General features: G+C 40.4%; 1 protein-coding gene across 1 annotated transcript; it reads right to left on the reverse strand.

Moving 5' to 3' along the window:
* Window positions 1-2,093: 2,093 nt before the first annotated feature.
* On the reverse strand, window positions 2,094-9,670 carry LOC119882593 (papilin-like). The gene is made up of 8 exons (XM_038692692.1): window positions 8,848-9,670; window positions 7,305-7,343; window positions 6,780-6,944; window positions 6,170-6,340; window positions 5,342-5,398; window positions 5,029-5,058; window positions 4,187-4,292; window positions 2,094-3,482 (listed from the first exon to the last, which is right to left on the reverse strand). Exons 1-8 carry the CDS (start codon window positions 9,173-9,175, stop codon window positions 3,461-3,463), a joined length of 918 nt encoding a protein of 305 aa, XP_038548620.1. The 5' UTR covers window positions 9,176-9,670; the 3' UTR covers window positions 2,094-3,460.
* Window positions 9,671-12,573: the final 2,903 nt, after the last annotated feature.

Below are 12,573 nucleotides of genomic sequence, written 5' to 3' on the forward strand. Positions count from 1 at the left end.
TGCTTTAATTTCAGGGGTTGAAGAGTCGTTTCTGTGGACGTAGAAAATTTTGTCATTTTACTTAGTGTAAAAAAGAAAAGTTGCAGTAAAGAAAATCTGTATGGCGGCCCAAATCGAAGAAATAAATATTAAATGTAAATAAATAAATGTCCATTTATTTCTTCTTACATTAAATAATTGATTGATGTACTTATTTGATCCTTTTTTTTTCAAAATATGAATGTATTGATCTATTTTCAATCCATGGAGAACATTTATTTTTTCATTTTGGTCTTTCCTTCCTGTGGCCCCCCATATAAGGGCTCTACATGGTGAAGTATTAATTTACACACATTTGAATAAAATGGCAGACAGTAAATGGACTGTATAATAAGGAAGTATAATTCATCCTCACAGCAGAATTTGGAGCTCTGTGATTGGCTGTTTTATCAGTGAAATGCACCTTGGGAACAGGCTTCTTGTAGCTTAAATTTTTTATGAAAGGGGCAGATCTTTTCCAACAGAGCAGAGAAGTGAAGCGCTGTATTAATCTTAGATGATGATCTGTCGCCTTCGATGGCACAAAGCTGAACTGCAGGATCGCTCAGTCGGGCTGGGTATTGAGTAAGTGTTCAATAGAGAGCCTAAGTCACTCACTTATTACCTTATTTTGAAAAAAATATGCACAGTAGTCAACGGCGAGAGACAACTTATCTTTTTATCCCGTTAGAATTGAACCCAGAATTACAAATATGATGTTGGTCAATTTAAAATATAATTTTGCAAGTCAAGAAAGTCGCAGTTTGTTGTAAAACAGTAAAGTTACATGTCGTTTTGTGTGAAACCGCTCAACGAACTACATCTCTCATCTCGCACAATATACGTCACCAACATGTTAGCGCAGTAAAGCTAGCTAACGTTCATTGCTTTCTTGCTCCTAGCTAGATAATGTAGTTATGTTCGACGCAGAAATATATCTCCCCTGATGTGTTTAATCCAACGACTCCTGGCTCTCTTATCACATCCTCTCATGTAAGTGTTTTGATGTTAGCTTCAGTCACTGACAGAGAAAGTTACAACGTCACATCCGCGACTTTTGGGTTTGTGGTTTTTGTATTATGTATTTTCAGTCTTATATCTCAACAGTTTTACATGAAACTACGACCTTCTTTAATTTAAAATGTATCTTAAATCGACAAAGATCAGATGTGTAATAAGGGGAGCTTACTTCAGAAAAAATATTGTACGGTAGTCAATGGCAGGAGACAACAAATATTTTGATCCCGTTTGAATTGTGCTTTGAATTAAACACATGGTGATGGTCAATTTAAAATGTAGTCAAGAAAGTCACAGTTTGATGTAAAACTGTTGAGGTATCAGACTGTGAAAATACATAATTACAAAGACCACAAACCCAAAAGTCGCGGATGTGACCTCGTAACTTTTTCTCTCAATGACTGAAGCTAACGTTACTGAAGCTAACATCAAAGAGCTCACATGACAGGTGATAAAAGGACAGACAGTCGTTGGATTAAACACATCAGGTGAGATAAATTTCTTCATGGAATGTAGCTAAGTTATCTTGCTTGCAGCAACCAAGCAATGAACGTTAGCTTAACATTACCACGTTAACATGTTGGTGTCGCATATTGCGCGAGACGAGAGATGTAGTTCATTTAACGGTATTCACACAAAACGACATGTAATTTTACTGTTTTACAACAAACTGCAGCTTTCTTGATTTGCAAAATTACATTTTAAATTGAACAACATCATGTGTGTATTTCAGGGCTCAATTATAACAGAATAAAAAGATAAGTTGTCTCTCACCGTTGACTACCGTACATTTTCCAAAATAAGGTCCCATGGGCCGGATTCAGAAGCGAGTGACTTAGGCTCTCTATATTATAGTTATAAAACTTTTTGTGAAATACTTGAAATTGTTAAGACTCAGCTTGTTATTACAAAATGATAATCCTCCTTTGTTTTCTCCTTTTCTTTCACTTTTATTTCATGTCAAGTTTTAATCATCAAATGAAAAATGTTAATGAATAAACGTTGTTTTAATATTAATTATTTAACAAAGTAAAAAGTAAAACAATAAAAACAACCAGTTCAAAGATTCACAAATTTTATTCTGACTGATGAATCACACCTTAAAATCACACAACAACACTGACAATTCAAGAGTCAATAAGTGATCCATAATAGAAAGCCATGACTAAATCTATAAATACTTCAGTAGATCACCTGTGTAGGAATGATTACTCCTCTAATGACTGAAACAGCAACTTCACCAATACAAGAGCTGACACTTCACAGAGGAAGAATAAAAATAATATTAATCAGATGTGGTTTGAAAAGCCAACTAAAATCAGAGGAAAATATTTGTTAAAAAGGAAATCCCTTAATTTTACCCAAATACAGAATCACAAAAGCATTCTCACTCCCAACATAGATTCTTTGTAGTTACGTAACGTAGCTTTACGTAAGTTAACTGACATAAGTAACGTGGTTGTTTTAACCCAAACCACAATCTTTTCCAAAACCTAACCAAATTGTGACGTTTCACAACGTTAACCACTAGTTTTATTTTGAAAGTCTAACTGAACGTTGCATATTTATTCTTGCTAACATGACCGTGGAGCCCTACTCGTTAAAAAACAACGCCAATGTCCATATGTGACAAGTTGGGAGCGAGAATGTGTTATCAAATAATGATCAAAAAAATTTATACAATAATAATAATAATTAATATTTTTATTTATTTAATCAGTTTCATTTAGAAGGGACAGTGCACGGTAATAAAACACTGAAGAAAATCAGCCAAAAGACTATTCTTCATCTGTAGTCCCTGGACAGTTGTTACATAGTCAACCTAAAATGAAATTATTTAATTAATTAATCATTCAAGTCAAAATTATGAGAGGGTCCACCATAATTTAGATAAAAGATGTAAATTATTCAGAAGCGTTGATTTTTTCATTGATAAACTTTGTCAAAGTCTAAACGCAGTAACAAACAAGCAGTGAGAGTGAAGCGCCCGAAGATGTTTACCATGTTCACTATATTAGTTTAGCATGTTAGCATGCCAACATTAGCTCATTAGCAGTAAACACAGCTGAGGCTGATGGGAATGTCATTAGTCCTGAAGGTATTCGTAAATAAAATGTTGGACACCGATGGTGGCGCTAGACGGAAAGTCAGATGATCAACAAAGTTATTACAGTTCATCCTGATACACTTCAGTCTGGACTTTTAGAGCTAAAACACATCAGTGAGTCACATGTGGATTCTGAAAGTAGTACCCAATAAATGCACTTCCGCCTGTTTGTTTGGTAGACACTTCAATGAACCACTGTTTTAGGAAATTACTGAGCCTTTTTTGGACAAAGAACAAAATTGCAAAACATCACCAGAGTTCCCTTTAATGACCCGCCTCGACAGACGCAGACTCCAAAAAAGATAGCTCATCTGGATTTCAAAGCAACTGCCTCCTTTCACTGGAGAGAAAGAAAGAAAAAACAGAATAATACAGGTTTATTGTGTAAAATAAGTCAAGTCAGTATTTATACAGCTCAATAACACAGATTTGCCTCAGTGGACTTTACAGTCTGTCTAGCATCAGACACCTTTATCCTTACATCCTTGATTCACATAAGGAACCCCCTAAATAACAACTGACAACACATGCTGTGTGAGATTTTCAACTCAAGCGTGAAATTGGTGTGGAACTTTGTCGCGATAGTCTTCATATTTATATGGAGAAAATTAAGCGAGGAAGGACAAATGTGTCTGTTACTTGATTCCAGCTATCGCGGTACTTTCCTATGAAAGTTAGCATAACCCTTATCGATGCAACTCCATTAAGAAAACAAGCATTTTAAAGGTTGTAAGCTTGTCTTCTTGCTGACAGACCTGACAAAGCATGATTTCATATTTAAACAATTCTGCATCATGATGTCGTTACTTCAGCATCAGTTTGATCAGTTTTTTGCAACTAAATCAGAGTCCGGCGGTCAAACTCCTAACAATCAGGAAGAGGAAGTTTCAGTTCAGATCTCCACATTAAAACCAGTGAAGTACAAACACAAAGTATCGCTCATCACATCGATGCCACTTACAGCAGATTAGTAAAGAACAAAGCACGTCTGCCGCTGAAGACTGAAACTCTTCCTTCACGAGGGGTTATGCGCAGGCTGCTTACCTGTCGGGAGGTGGACTCTGAGACCGTCTGCAGCGCTGTATGATGGCGACGACGACGAGGGCCACAAGCGCCAAGATGGAAATGGCCAGAATAACAAAGGTAGGGGCTGAACAACAGGAGAGAGAGAAAGATAAAGGTTTGATGCATCAAAGACGAAACATCCTGTGTCCATCCCTTCTGTGTAGTTGGTTTGAATGCTGACATGTAGAGGACGGACATTTGTTGAATTCATCGTTTTTATTTCAGTCAGGACAACTTTTCTCAGAGACTGATATTGCAGCATTGTAGTTATATTTGGCGGTGTGGCTCTGCCCTTCCACGTGCCTGTGTGGAAAGCTATACGGCAGGGAGAGAACCTGCCTGCCCGTCCATACGCATACATGGAAAGCCAGAGGCAGAGAGCAGTAGTACAGAGACCCTGTACAGACCAGAGCAGGCATGCTGAATTACGTAATGATCACTTAAAGCACTGAAACACTGTGTTAAACGGGCCCTGGGCTGAAGACCGTTACTTGTCAGGCCTCTGCACACATTTGGGCTCAACAAGGTTATTATAGTTTGGGATTTTTCATTATTGTTTGTATGAATTTTTTTGTATGAATGGGTGAATGTGATGTAGTGTAAAAGTGCTTTAAGTGGTCGGAAGACTAGAAAGGTACTACACAAATACAGACCATTTAACATTTTAAGTTTCTTTTAAGTAAGTAAGTGTTTTATGATAATACCTGTAGCATCACTGGGGACAGAAGGTTAAAACAACAACAATTCTAATTTACATTTAAAATTGAATGAAAAGCACATGCAAGTAAATATGACAAACTATAAACTGTAAATATAGTTACCTGTCTCTTCAGAAACAGTGTCTGTAGAATCTGACAACAGGTTAAAATGTTATTTAGAGTCGTATGATACAGGAATATTTGCACATGAAAAAGCTGCTCTCAAACTTAACATATAATACAAAAAAGTCACAAAGGTTTTGTCATCACTACGACACACAGCAATAAAATATGTTTTGTTTATACTAATGATCCCTGTAGCATCACTGGTGACAGAAGGTGAGGTGTCTGGTTGATATGAACAATTCTAATGTTTATATTTAGAATGAATTAGACACATATGCAAGTAAATATAACATACAGTAAATATAGTTACCTGTTTCCGTAGATTCAGGTTCTTCTGTCGTCTCTGTAGGAACAGTGGCTGTTGAATCTGGCAACAGGTTAAAATGTTATTTAGAGTCGTAGAGTTGATGAGATAGTTTTAAAAGTGAACATAATGTTGGCAACACAGATGTGTTATTATCTTTCTCCACAGCAGGTTGATTGGTTGTAGCAACTGCTTTAAAATATACAGAAGACTTGAGTTACTATCAAGGTTTTCCGTATCTGACTATATTTAAACAAATTATGTGCAAAGCAAATGAAAATGCACTGAACTTAAACCCCTGTCTTAAAAATAGAAATCAGTGTGTAAGAACTGAAGGCATTATAATGTCAGAGTGCCCCAGGGCTCTATTCCTTTTTTCAGTAAGGTATGTTTAGTTTTAAGCCTGTTTGTCGCTAGCCAAAATTAATATCCCAGCTAATATCACATGTTAATGTGAATTACAGATGCATGTTGCTAACCAAGCTAGCAGGCACCACCCTCTTGTCAAAATATGGTCACGTCTGTTTCCAAAAACCAAGATGGCGACAAATGGCAGTCCAATAATCAACATGTGATGTCACGGTGGCTACGCCCACTTCTTTCATAGAGTCTGTGGTCATATATAAATATGAAGACTGCTAAATATGCAGGTCTGCTGTTTCACTGTTACCATACTACAGTTGCCTTATGCAGATAGCACAGAAAGTAAAAAAGCATTAAGTAGTTGGCACTGGATGTTAATAACTGTAATTACAGGTAATCTGTGGTATTGATGAATCATTTACTCTCAATGCTCTGAAGTCAATTGTGTCACTGGGTGCAAAGTTTTGTTACCTTTAACATCACCACAGAGCATTTCACACTCGTCCACAGTCGAAAAGATGTTTCCATTAGAGCCACAGCCGCTGAAGGTAAATCTCTCACACCGCTGACTCGACTGGTTGTAGAAGAATTTGGTCATGTTCAATCTGCATGCACCATACAGCATGGGCCGATAACAACGGACTGGCGGGAACAAGATGGAGGAATAAATTTATGTATTAGTAAACCTTGCACTGAAGATATTTTGATAATTTAACCAAACAGAGGGTTAAGTAGCTGTTAACCAGTTAGCTAGCGAGTTATTTGGGTCTTAACAAAATTATGTGTGTAATTACCAGTTTCTGATTTGATAATGTCACCTTTAAGTCTTATTTATGACAACGGATGTGTTTCAGGCGGTGTGATTACATACAAAATAAATCATGTCGTCGTAATTCCGGCATCACTTTGATCCGTTTATTGCAATCACAGCAAAATGTCTATTTTAGGTTCATACCGCTGTAGGTAGTGAACCAAATATTTACTCACACAACGAGTAACGCAATGCAAAAATTGTTTTTTTTGTTGTATGTGAACGTGCTGTGACTGAGCTCGATCTGAATATATTTGAGAGGTCTCTTACACTTTTCATTGCAGAGGGCTTCACACCCCTCCTGGGTATCAAACGTGTTCCTGTTGGACCCGCAGCCCCCGTAGAAGCGCTCGCACCTGAAACTGGTGCTGTTGTAGAAGAATCTGGGAACCCCCGACTGACAGCTGCTGTAATTCATCAGGTCATAACAGCGAACTGGTGGCAGACGGAGAGACGGCACAGATCACTTTGTCGTGCCTTGTCAACTTGGATTTATTTTCATTTGCAGCTATTTTTCTTCAAACTATTCTGTTTTAAGGTAAATATAATTGACCATTTGCTTAGCCCCGCCCACAGTACCTGCTACTATCCTCTCAACCTTTACGTTCTCACAAGGCACATACAGAAAATAATTTTTCTACTCCCACATGCTTATGCTGTTAGCTAATAATGTGCTCCACTTGGCCTCGGAAGTAACACTGGGTTACTACTGTGAGCTAGTTGGCCAGAAAGCAAGGAAAAAAATGGTTTTAAACATTAAGCCATACTTTACAATGAATATAGGTTTGGTCTTACATCTCTCCTCAGCTACTTCATGTGCGCCTTTCTTGAGATCTGTGGAAAAGAAACATTTGCAGATTTTATCATCAGAAACAAGCTGGATTTTCCTAAAGAATTCATCATCCTCTGGGTTTCCTAATAAAAAACAAAATTGCTGTCTACAAGAGAGAAGCCTTCCTGAGGATATAACCCTGGTAAACTTTAAAAAAACACAGGGCAACAAACGGGGAACAAAAACTCTCTATAGTCACTTCAAACCTTTTTATGCTAATTAACTGTAGCTGTTCATAAATAATTGAAAATATTCAAAAATGCCCTCTCTTACGATTCCCTTTAAAGGAGACCTGTTATGCTTTTCCATATTTTATGACATCTACAATGTTATAATGTTGGATGTTCATGTTAAATATGGTCAAAGATTCAAAAAATGAGGTAGGTAGGAAACATATTTCAGCCAGTCGTGTGGTTCCACTGATGTAAGGGTCTGTGTTGCATGCGTAGTAGAAGTATAACCGGTCGGGAAAAACGCTTTTTAAACCTTAGTTTGGGGCAAAGTTGTCAAACTTTTTCTGCCATTTTTATCAGATTTTACTGCTGATTCTATTCATGTAGTTTTTATGTCCGGGTGACCAGTGAAAGTGCAGCTCTGGCTCTCTCGCCATTCACTCAGACAGGAGCCTGTTCTTGTTAGTCCGAAAAAGCTGCCCGGAGACGTTGCCAAGATGGCGGCCGAGAGGCATGACTTGTCTAGAAGGACTTCAGCAACGGCTCTGTCTGCCTGTTCCGCCCAGCGACAACAACAGCCTGGTAACATGGTTCAGGTCTTGGCCAGTCAGAAGACAGTGGGCTTTGAGAGGGGGGGCCTTAAAGAGACAGGAGCATTTGCAGCTTGTTTCAGACAGAGGCTGAAATGAAGGCCTACATGAAGAGACAGTGTAAGAAAACTACAATATATGACTGGAAAAGCAGATTAGTAGGTCTGCTTTAAAGAATTCACTATGATCTGACAGCAGCACACTGGATTCTGTGACCTGCAGCAGAGCAAAACCCATCTGATGGCTCTCTAGCGCCCCCCCCTGAGGAGAAGGTCTGCTTTAACTCTCAGATCTTCTAAATCCGGACTTAAGACATTACTTTTTGCCTTTTCATTTTATTAAACTCAATTTGGGACAGTTTATTTCATACTCAAATCCATTTAGCTCATTTTGCTCTTTGTAAATACTCTTAATGTGTCATTTTGTATTTCCTTGTGTTTCTTGTCTTATTGATTTTCTGTCTTATGTAAAGCACTCTGCCTTGTTGTTGAGAGGTGCTGTACAAATAAACTTGCCTTGTGCAGCTGAAACTCAGCCCCCCCGGGTTTAATGAATGTCACAGAGCAGAGAGTCTGTGCCGAAAGCCCGACACCCTTTCAGCTCACTCTCAGGACAAACAGGACTGATTTAAAAAATTGTTACTGATCTTTGTCTCTAGTCATTTGATAGTTTGACTTACTGACAGAGGATTTTCTATTTGCAGCTGTAAACAGAATACTGTAGAATACATGAATGCATCTTACCATTGCAAGTGGTGGTCTTGGGGTAAACCCTGATCTCTGCACTGGGATCTCGGGGAAATGAGTATTGGCTCTGGTTCAGGCAGTTGACCAGCAGACACTGACCTGGGCCTGTGAGAGGTCTGGCCACCACGGCCATGTGGCAGTCAGGCTCTGCAAAGCAATTCAGCCGGCAGCTCTCCCCGTCCTTACTCTCCGGCAGCCGGACCAGATTGTAGATTCCGGACACGAGGCACTGCGCTGGCTCTGGGACCTGGGCCAGACCGGGCCAGACCAGGAAACACACCACCAGCACACAGAACCAGGAACCAAACAAACCCTTCCTTGCCATGGCTTCACTCTCCCAATCTTCAGTTCAGATGAAAATGTGAACAGATTTTGTGGCTAATAACTAAAGTTTTCTAGTATTTGACTATGTGTAGAGTCTGATGACTTCTACCTGGACAGAGAGGAAACACTTTCTGGTGTGCTGGTGTTGTGTCATGAAACCTGGCCCTACCCACGTCATTGAACATTGCTGAAATATTCTGAGAGGGAGTTGTGTCTTAGTTTCCTGTTAAGAGGTTCTTATGCCTGTAGCTAAATGTTTCTAAATAGGTTGACTAACCTGAATTTAAATGCTCATTTAATAAGAGAAGTTTCCAAAACTATTTTCATAGTGGGGGACACCCAAAGATTAGTCGTGTCTGTGTTGAGCTCAATAAAAAGGATAAAATAAAGTCAAACAAGATCGGGAAAGGTTTTAAGAAGGGACTTAAAAGAGTTCACTGACTCAGCCGACCTGATTTCCTCGGGCAGGCTGTTCCAGAGCCTCGGGGCCCTGACAGCAAACGCTCTGTCCCCTTTAGTTTTCAGTCGAGACTCTGGAACAGACAACAGACCTCTGCCCGAGGATCTCAAGGTACGTGCTGGTGCGTATGGGACTAAAAGGTCAGAAATATAACAAGGCGAGAGGCCATGAAGAGCTTTAAAAGTGATCAATAGAATTTTAAAGTCAATTCTAAAACATACTGGGAGCCAGTGTAATGAAGCTAAAATAGAAATAGTAATGTGGTCATATTTCTTTGTTCTGGTTAAAAGCCTGGCAGCTGAGTTCTGGACAGTCTGGAGTCGATCAATAGAATTTTGGGTTAAACAGGTGAAAAGGCTGTTGCAATAATCCAGGCGTGATGAGATGAAGGCCTGTAAAATGGTCTCGGTGTCCTTAAAAGTTAACATAGATCGAATTTTTGCTATATTTCTAAGTTGATAAAAACATGATTGAACAAGCTTTGTGGTGTGCTGCTCGAAATTTAAATTACTATCAAACCAAACACCAAGGTTCTTTGCCAAAGGCTTAATGTGATTTACTAGGGAAACAGCAGATGGCAGTATTTGATTGCCATCTGCTGGGACCCAATGACCAGGATTTCTGTTTTGTCTGAGTTCAGCTGGAGGAAATTATTTGACATCCATTTTTTAACTTCACAAAGGCAGTTGAACTCAGCATTCCAGGGTCTGTGGATCTGACGGGCAAGTATATTTGTGTGTCATCAGCATAAATATGAAAAGAAATGCCATGTTTATGGATAATGTGTCCAAGGGGAAGCAGATCCAAGGAAAACAAAATGGGTCCTAAGACCGACCCCCGAGGCACACGATATTTAACTGGACAGAACGAAGAGACATCTGGGACATCCCGTCTTCTTTTCCTAATTATTAGCAATGCTCGTACATACAGGGGTTGGACAATGAAACTGAGACGCCTCTCATTTTAGTGTGGGAGGTTTCATGGCTAAATTGGACCAGCCTGGTGGCCAATCTCCATTAATTGCACATTGAACCAATAAGAGCAGACTGTGAAGGTCCAATTAGCTGGGTAAGAGCACAGTTTTGCTCAAAATATTGCAATGCACACAACATTATGGGTGACATACCAGAGTTCAAAAGAGGACAAATTGTTGGTGCACGTCTTGCTGGCGCATCTGTGACCAAGACAGCAAGTCTTTGTGATGTATCAAGAGCCACGGTATCCAGGGTAATGTCAGCATACCACCAAGAAGGACGAACCACATCCAACAGGATTAACTGTGGACGCAAGAGGAAGCTGTCTGAAAGGGATGTTCGGGTGCTAACCCGGATTGTATCCAAAAAACATAAAACCACGGCTGCCCAAATCACGGCAGAATTAAATGTGCACCTCAACTCTCCTGTTTCCACCAAAACTGTCCGTCGGGAGCTCCACAGGGTCAATATACACGGCCGGGCTGCTATAGCCAAACCTTTGGTCCCTCGTGCCAATGCCAAACGTCGGTTTCAATGGTGCAAGGAGCGCAAATCTTGGGATGTGGACAATGTGAAACATGTATTGTTCTCTGATGAGTCCGCCTTCACTGTTTTCCCCACATCCGGGAGAGTTACGGTGTGGAGAAGCCCCAAAGAAGCGTACCACCCAGACTGTTGCATGCACAGAGTGAAGCATGGGGGTGGATCAGTGATGGTTTGGGCTGCCATATTATGGCATTCCCTTGGCCCCATACTTGTGCTAGATGGGCGCGTCACTGCCAAGGACTACTGAACCATTCTGGAGGACCATGTGCATCCAATGGTTCAAACATTGTATCCTGAAGGAGGTGCCGTGTATCAGGATGACAATGCACCAATACACACAGCAAGACTGGTGAAAGATTGGTTTGATGAACATGAAAGTGAAGTTGAACATCTCCCATGGCCTGCACAGTCACCAGATCTAAATATTATTGAGCCACTTTGGGGTGTTTTGGAGGAGCGAGTCAGGAAACATTTTCCTCCACCAGCATCACGTCGTGACCTGGCCACTATCCTGCAAGAAGAATGGCTTAAAATCCCTCTGACCACTGTGCAGGACTTGTATATGTCATTCCCAAGACGAATTGACGCTGTATTGGCCGCAAAAGGAGGCCCTACACCATACTAATAAATTATTGTGGTCTAAAACCAGGTGTTTCAGTTTCATTGTCCAATCCCTGTAAGTATAGTTCTCTAAGACTGACTGAAGATGGCCAAACACCTCAGACATGTCTATGAAGGTTCTCAGTTATCCGCATCATTCAAGTAAGGTTCAAATAAAGGGCAACTGGACTGAAGATACTTAAAGACGTTCAGACTCTCATCCGAAGGGCTTTTCCAGTTTTGACTGACGACGGTCGTTCAGACTTCAGGTGACTCCAACGATCACAAAGACTCGTTAGAACAGCCAGCAGCACTAACGAACCACGAGGTATCCATCACATAACGACCCCTCAGAGGTTAAATGGCTGCAATTCCCTGCCTGTCAGTCAGACCTGAAAGCGTCATCAAATATCTTCAGCCAGTCCAGTTGCCCTCGACTTTAACCTTCCTTGGATACCTCTCAGAAATCTTTACGGACGAGAGGGCTGGTCTGTGGTCTGATGGCTTCTGAAGCCGGAGAGGAAAACGCTAATATCCGCTAACATGCCACATTCGCTCATCCATACTGTTTGCGTCAAAATCCCTCAAACGTGTGCTTTCACAGAGCGATCCGGCTTTGCGGAACCAGCGATAGCAACACCGGCACGCCGGCTGTGGATTTTCATACAGACACCGTATCCATATCTGTTACCACCAATGTTCCCGGCTCAGAGGTGGATCAGATCTGACCCCCCTTTCTGGCTCCATATCTTTCATACAGAGCAGCAAGCCGCCATATTGGCGCAATACTCCCGAAAAATAAGGCCATGTGAAAGCGCC

The sequence above is a fragment of the Micropterus salmoides genome, unplaced genomic scaffold (genome assembly GCF_014851395.1).
Source record: "Micropterus salmoides isolate LMB-PRFRI ecotype aquatic unplaced genomic scaffold, ASM1485139v1 Ms_hic_scaffold_3, whole genome shotgun sequence".
Classification (NCBI taxonomy): Eukaryota; Metazoa; Chordata; class Actinopteri; order Centrarchiformes; family Centrarchidae; genus Micropterus; species Micropterus salmoides.

What these genes read in the sequence shown, in the direction of transcription:
- LOC119882593 (XM_038692692.1), bottom strand. Translation starts at nt 9,175, where the DNA reads ATGGCAAGGAAGGGTTTGTTTGGTTCCTGGTTCTGTGTGCTGGTGGTG. An exon ending in CAAGACCACCACTTGCAATG is followed by an intron (nt 7,344 to 8,847) that starts GTAAGATGCATT and finishes TCTTTTCCACAG; the next exon opens with ATCTCAAGAAAGGCGCACAT. An exon ending in CACTGTTTCTGAAGAGACAG is followed by an intron (nt 4,293 to 5,028) that starts GTAACTATATTT and finishes CCTGTTGTTCAG; the next exon opens with CCCCTACCTTTGTTATTCTG.